Source organism: Aedes albopictus, chromosome 1 (assembly GCF_035046485.1).
Source record: "Aedes albopictus strain Foshan chromosome 1, AalbF5, whole genome shotgun sequence".
NCBI lineage: Eukaryota > Metazoa > Arthropoda > Insecta > Diptera > Culicidae > Aedes > Aedes albopictus.
In genome coordinates, this window is record NC_085136.1 from 132,156,780 (window position 1) to 132,164,369 (window position 7,590).

The 7,590-nt window shown below is 44.8% G+C and overlaps 1 protein-coding gene across 2 annotated transcripts; it reads right to left on the reverse strand.

Annotated features, from left to right (window-relative positions):
- Positions 1-245: 245 nt before the first annotated feature.
- On the reverse strand, positions 246-7,590 carry LOC109414134 (uncharacterized). Of its 2 annotated transcripts, XM_019687907.3 has the most exons (4): positions 7,386-7,590; positions 7,056-7,314; positions 2,537-2,756; positions 246-2,465 (listed from the first exon to the last, which is right to left on the reverse strand). In XM_019687907.3, the coding sequence occupies exons 2-4, from the start codon at positions 7,183-7,185 to the stop codon at positions 2,318-2,320; spliced, it is 498 nt and encodes a 165-aa protein (XP_019543452.3). In that variant the 5' UTR covers positions 7,186-7,314; positions 7,386-7,590; the 3' UTR covers positions 246-2,317. The 2 variants fall into 2 exon arrangements, with proteins under 2 accessions (XP_019543452.3, XP_062701386.1); XM_062845402.1 differs by lacking the exons at positions 7,056-7,314; positions 7,386-7,590 and having other exon boundaries at positions 2,537-3,379.

The window sequence follows — 7,590 nt, forward strand, 5'->3', positions numbered from 1 at the left end:
CAATGGGGAGGCGAATCTAAACGGGTAAAAGGGAGATGAAAACAGGCTATTGTTCTCGGGATCACGAGAGGCTTGCCCAGTTTAGTTTTTGGGTGATTTTTTCAGTGGAGATTGTCGAAGCCATCGGATGTGTGAATTCTAAAGCAAAAATAAAACTACACGTTGAAGTGGCAGTTGAAAGTCAGTGAACAGACATAGACGGTCCTAAATTAATTAAGTGAGTGATAAGCTCTGAAACATTTTGTACGCCGTATACTTTCATTAAAAATAGAAGTAGGCAGAGAAGAGTGTTCACGACAGCAATAGGATTTGAAGGTTACCAACCCGCGCTTCCGTGGGTTTTTGGTTGGGGTTTGGTAAATCCACCAAACCACGAGAGCTTCGAGAGCATTGGTGAGCCCCTTGGTGGAAAAACGTGTTGTGGGCCTTAATCTTCCACCTCGCCCACGGTTACGGGGTAACACCACCCTCTGTGATCTGAGACGGTGTCCTAACTAAACAGTGCATGGATCACAGTAGATCTCCACGAACAACGCCATTATCCAGTTACCCCACGTAACACGTTATTACACCGCCCACGAAGACCACGAGTAGCCCAAACACCAACCACGTGGCTCGTGGCGTCCTCTGGGTATTGAACCACGAGGGACCCCGTCAAAGTACCGTAGCGAGGAGAAGGGTTGTTCCAGCGCTGCAGGAGTCAACGCACCATATAATCCAGGTCAGATCTAACTAATGTACCTAGCTTAAGAAATAGGGCCCATCTTTAGTCCCGGGACAGGTTAGGAGGAAACCAGAGAGAAGAATACATGTAGATGCATCGAAATTCTGGTCGTACGTATTACTAATCCGTCGGCGGATACAATCTTTTTTTGAAATGACGGTTCGTTAATCTAGTTGATGTTGATTTTATTTGGCTATTTTCACCTCTATTAACCTTAGTCGGATCTTTAATCTTCAGAGTCTTTTCGGGGGGTGATCAAAAGAACGTAGGTGTTTGAGCCGAACGACAGACCCGCCTTCGGGAGAGAGTCTCTAGCCGGACTAAAATTTACGTTCGTAGCCTTCCATTGACGGAAGTGGCGCTTAAGCTGCGAATGGTTAAGAGCAAAATTCACCCGTTACATTTGGCGCCCAACGTGGGGCTGAGGATTGTTTGGTTCGGATTCCTTGTATAACTTTGATTTTATTCGAATAGTTGGTTGCATTTGAAATTTGAGTAGAATTTGTAATGTAATTGGATTTTTGGTTTCTCGGATTAGTTTAGCATTAATTTTGATTCTTCAATACCGTTTATTTTCTTTTGTGCTGTCCCATCAAATAGAATAGGTTAGATTAAGTCATTTTTACGTTGAATTGGTATTCTTTTATTATTTTCATTTTTTTTTTCATAATGGAACATTTTTATATAATCGAAAATGATTTGCGAGATGATGAAGTGGAATATGAATTAAACCTACGTCAAATTGATGGTGATAGTGGTTCGGATGGCAGACGAGTGTTACGAAATTGGTTAAGAAGTGAACGAAACGTAGAATACGATACCGAAAGGACCATATCTGATGAATATCAGGCGACTACCAATAATTTACGAGATCTGGAGACCGACCTTCTCGCCGGACGTTCGGCCGGTGGCCGGTCCCGGTTAATTCACTACTATAGACGGATTAGACGAGGAAGAGTAACGAATCTTCAGGAGCAAGAAAACAGGAAGGTGATGCTGGATATAATTCGAAGGATGGGATCTCAATATTTCCAGTTGGATTTCGTTTCATTGGATGCAGCGTTGGATGCAGCCTCTGTTGACAACCGGATGGAGGGAGCCCGGAAGTCTTTGACGCAACAGTTTGAGGGGGCTGATGAAGAGCAGGGTGCGGTAGGCGGTACGCAAGATCCAGACGACATACGTGCCCAATGTCTAGCCATCGCCAAACAAATTCTGGAATGATCACTTCTTCCCCCGGAGCGCAGGCTATCAGGAAGGTCCATAGACAGTCAGATGGTACAACCGCGTAGTTTGCGGGAGGAAATGGAAGCAGCAGAGCGGAGGACGTTCTCCCTCGAAGGTACCAGCAGGCCGTTTCAAATCAATCCGCAAGACCCTCATGAATCGAGTAACCAACGGCAAGGGTTGGTCTCGACATCGGGTGCGGTTCGAGAAGGGCCAACTCCATGGACAGCCACACTGCATACTGAGCCGCGTTTGATAAGTTCATCAGGAGATCCCTGGTCCAGGGCAGGAGGGATACCGGTACCACCTCCAGTGAGTTTACTGCGAAATACGGTTCCAGTAGCATACCGATCATTGAGCCCGCCATTATCGGGCGCCACACTCCAGCGACCAGCTCAAGTTGCGACGGGATTCTCCCCAGGTTTGCATCCGGATAATACTCGACCAAATTCTTCCTACGCCATACCGAAAGAAGCTGAAAGAGTGAGCTGCCCGCGGAATCCACCTCCGACTCCTACAAATGTTGAATGGGAGAATGCAAGTTATGTCCATGTGTCAGAGATTAATGATTATATTCATACTTACGTGCGACAGGTGTTGATGCAGAATTTGAACCGGAATGTAATGCGAGACACCATGGTTAACCACTTGGCGAGCCAGGTTGCGGACATGGGTATTAGAGATTCCGAGATGGCCAGGATCTCTCGAGAAGGACATCCCATGACAAGCGGTGGAATGGAACCACGGAACACTCCAACAGCAGCTCTCCAGCAGCCCTTTTCCGGATTGGGTCGGGATCGTATAACTGTAAATAGAGAATCAGATGTGAATCCACCTGCGACAGGCTTTCCAGATTATCGGCGTAACTCCTTCCCCCAATCTTTTATTCCGGACCAACCGAATGTTCGAAGTCCTCAGTCTCATGCCCAAGGGAACCAAGGTATGTTCAACACACGGCCCTCGCAGAGCCCAGGTCCAACCTCTGGAATTGGACCGAACAACGTGAACCTGAGATCAAGATTGCCTCATCAAACCTGCAATATAATGGAGAAATGGCCTAAGTTTGGCGGGGATACCAATCCTGTTCCAGTTGTCGATTTTCTTCGCCAACTCGAACTACTGTGTCGGTCGTATCAAATCAGTGAAGACGAGTTGAGGACTCACGCACATCTCCTGTTCAAGGATGATGCATCGATATGGTATACGGCGTATGAACCAAAGTTCGATTCCTGGAACACGTTGCTATACTATCTTCGCATGCGATACGATAACCCAAATCGGGATCGATTCGTCAGGGAAGAAATGAGAAACAGAAAACAACGGCCTAATAAGTTATTTAGCGCTTTCTTGACGGATATGGAGACTCTCGCTCAGCGATTGATCCGGAAAATGACCGAACAGGAAAAGTTTGACATCATAGCAGAAAATATGAAAATTTCTTACAAGCGACGTTTGGCGCTAGAAGAGGTAGTCTCCATTGAACATCTGGCTCAATTGTGCTACCGCTTCGACACCTTAGAAGCTCACTTGTACAACCCGAAACTGCCATTGAAACCTCATGGCATCAATGAAGTAAAGTTGGAAGATTCAGAGAGTTGTTCCGCAGACGAATATGAGGAAGACGGTGTATTGAATGCACTAGAAGCGCGAAAGTTTCGAAATATCCGTAGCAGACGAGTGGGGGGAGATGAGGTAGCCGATTCACTACTCGTCCGAAACCTCTTTGTTGGAATTGTCGCAAGTTGGGGCATTTGTGGAGGGAATGTGAGATGCGAAAAGCGATTTTTTGTCACATGTGCGGCCACCCAGAGGTGACAGCCTCTAACTGCCCTCAGCAGCACAATCTTAGACCTCTAGCCGAAGAATCGTCAAAAAACGACTAGAGGAGGGGGTCTCTGGGAACGGGCCTCCCGAGAAATCAGATTTGGAAGTTCCCGCAAAGGTAGCCCTGAAATTCAATCAAGTGTATTCTATTAACCTTCGGATAAGAAGATGTCCACATCTAACAGTATCAATATTGGAAACGGAGGTAGTTGGACTAGCGGATACCGGGGCTAGTGTCTCCATAATAGGGTCGATGGACCTTATCAGTCGGTTCGGTTTCGAAATTCTACCTTGTAAGTTAAAGGTCCTAACCGCGGATCGGACACCCTATACATGTAAAGGATATGTAAATGTTCCATACCGATATAATAAGATCACAAAGCTGATTCCAACTCTAGTAGTGCCGGAAATAGCCAAACCATTAATTCTCGGAGTGGACTTCCTCGAGGCGTTCAATTTTCAACTTGTTTCATTAGCTGAGCCTAGGGAATCAAAAGAAGAAAGTTGGACAGTAGCGCATGGGGAGGGCAATTTATTGTATGCGGAGGATTATTTCAGTAATGAACCAGATAGAGTGTGTTTGCATCTTTTACCGATAGAGGGAAATACGGAGAATCCAGCACGACCGGATCCAACGTATACAGACGAGAGTCTTGAAATTCCCACCATAGAAACTACTTCAAACCCTTTGGCAGACCCCAATGACTTGAAAACAGAACACCAGTTGACCCCTGGTCAAAGACAGGTACTTTTCCAGGTTGTGCAACAATTGCCAGTGGTCGAAAACGGAAAGTTAGGAAAGACTGGCCTTGTAAAACATGCAATTGATCTTATCCCTGGTGCAACCCCCAAGAAAATTCCTTGTTATAAATGGTCACCTGCAGTGGAATCAGTTATTGATACCGAGATAGAACGATTACTTCAACTCGATGTCATCGAGCCCTGCAAAGAAGCCCCTGATTTTATAAATCCTCTCTTACCCATAAAGAAGCCCAATGGCAAATGGCGTATTTGCCTGGATTGTAGAAGACTCAACTCCATGACTAAGCGAGACGAATTTCCAATTCCGAATATGGTTCAAATACTACAAAGAATTAAGAAAGCGCGTTATTTTTCCGTCATAGACCTTACGGAGTCATATTATCAGGTTCAATTAGAAGAAAACGCGAAAAGCAAAACAGCGTTTCGAACAAATAAAAACCTCTATCGCTTTAAAGTCATGCCGTTTGGGTTGACCAACGCCCCGGCGACGATGACTCGATTAATGGCTCAGGTCTTGGGACACGATCTCGAACCGTATGTATATGTCTACCTAGATGACATTATCATTACATCGGAGACCTTCGAAGAACATATTCGGCTTTTGAAATGTGTGGCACTCAGGCTTACGACAGCTAATTTGACTATTAACTTAGCTAAATCAAAATTTTGCCAAAAGAATATTAAATACCTTGGGTATGTTCTTTCGGAAGAAGGGCTGTCAACGGATGTAGCCAAAATAAAACCCATCTTAGACTATCCAGTACCACGGACGGTCAAAGAGGTTCGTCGAGTATTAGGACTCGCAGGGTTCTACCAAAAATTTATAAAGAACTTTTCTGAAATTACCACTCCCATTACAAATCTTTTAAAAAAGGGTAGAAAAAAATTTGAGTGGACCCCAGAGGCAGATTCAGCGTTACAAAAACTGAAGGAGGCCTTAGTATCCACCCCAGTATTGGCCAACCCAGACTTCGCAAAACCCTTCATTATTGAAACGGACAGCTCCGATCTGGCTGTCGGTTCTGTCTTAGTTCAAGTTCAAGAAGGAGAACGACGGTGTATTGCGTACTATTCTAAAAAACTTTCCCACACCCAAAAGAAATACAGTGCCACAGAGAGGGAATGTTTGGCCGTCCTACTCAGCATTGAAAACTTCCGACACTTTATTGAGGGGACGAGATTTATAGTTCAAACGGACGCGATTAGCCTAACGTTCTTAAGAACAATGTCCATCGAGTCGAAGAGCCCGAGGATTTCCAGATGGGCTTTAAAACTTTCCAAATACGATGTAGAATACCAATACCAGCGAGGTTCTCACAACATCCCGGCGGACGCTCTGAGTAGAAGCCTTCATACCATTCAAGTAAAATCACAGGACTCCTACCTGGAAGGGTTAAAGAAACAGATTGAACGAGAACCGGATCGGTACCCAGATTTCAAAATCGTGAATGAAGAGGTATTCAAATTTGTCACTAACTCCACATTGGTGGAAGATTCCACCTTTCGCTGGAAAAAAGTAATACCCCAGGAAGACCGAGATAAAATTATTGCAGCGGTACATAACGAAGCTCATTTAGGGTTTCTAAAAACATTAACCAAAATTCGGGAACGATTTTATTGGCCCAAAATGGCCACCGATATTAAAAGATTTGTACAGAAATGTGGGATATGTAAGGAATCCAAGACTCCGAATGCGAATATGCAACCCGTATGTGGAAAACCAAAACTGTGTCAAAGGCCATGGGAAATCATTTCCATGGATTTCCTGGGTCCCTATCCCCGGTCTCGGAAAGGCAATGTATGGCTGTTAGTCATTTGTGACTACTTTTCGAAATTTGTAGTTGTGCAATGCCTTAAAACGGCCACTGCCCCTGGGGTGTGCACGGTTTTGAAAAATCTTATCTTTAACCTATTTGGAGTACCCTCGGTGTGTATAACCGATAACGCCAAAGTGTTTTTGTCCGGACTCTTCCAAAAGACTCTTAAGGATTATGGGGTTACGCACTGGAACTTAGCAGTTTATCACCCGGCGCCGAACCCGACAGAAAGAGTCAATCGAGTCCTAGTAACGGCTATCCGATGTGCGCTAAACAAAAAGTCTGATCACCGCGATTGGGATGACTCAGTCCACGAAATTGCTCGAGAAATTCGGACCAATGTTCACGAAAGTACCGGGTATACACCCTATTTCGTCAATTTTGGGCGAAATATGGTAAGTTCGGGAGCCGAATACGATCACTTAAGAGAGCTATCTGATGGTAAAGAAATCGGGGCAGTTGAGATAGATGAGCGAACCACCCAACTGTATAAAGAAGTCCGCGAAAATCTTCAACGGGCCTATCAACGATACTCGCGATCGTATAACCTCCGCGCCAATGTGAAGCACACGTTTGCCCAGGGAGACTGGGTGTATAAGAAAAACATTCATCACTCCGACAAGGATAAGGGTTTCGTTGGCAAATTTGGGCAAAAATATTCGAAAGCTCGAATCCGCGATGTATTAGGAACAAATACTTACGTTCTGGAAGACAGTGAAGGGCACCGTATCTCAGGAACATTCCACGGTTCATTCCTGAAGAAAGCCTGATCGATGAAATAGCTATGACGACTGTGGGGACACAGCAACAACGACCAAATGGCAAGAACATACTCTTAGAGGCACCACATCATGCTCTCCAGCAATTGAGACGTCAGACTCAACCTCGTGTTTAGGAGAGATACTCGTATTCTACAGCCACGGATGGAGGATCATCTTGGCATCACACTTGTTCACCCACCTACAATAAAACGCACGTCATAAGAGCCAAATCACCAATGTAAACAAAAAAAAATCAGCCAGACAGATTACCTAGTAATTTCGCAATTTATTCCCACTAGTTGGGTACCGAGAGCAACCGATTCGTCGCACACACCAAAACTTCATCACCTTGGCGTTTTAAATACCAATTCTACAAAACAAATCATGAAAACTTAGGATTAAGATCGAATATGCAAGTGTAAGCAGCTTTGGAATCTTGTTTAGATGTTTGTTTCGTTGATGTTGACAGCGTAAG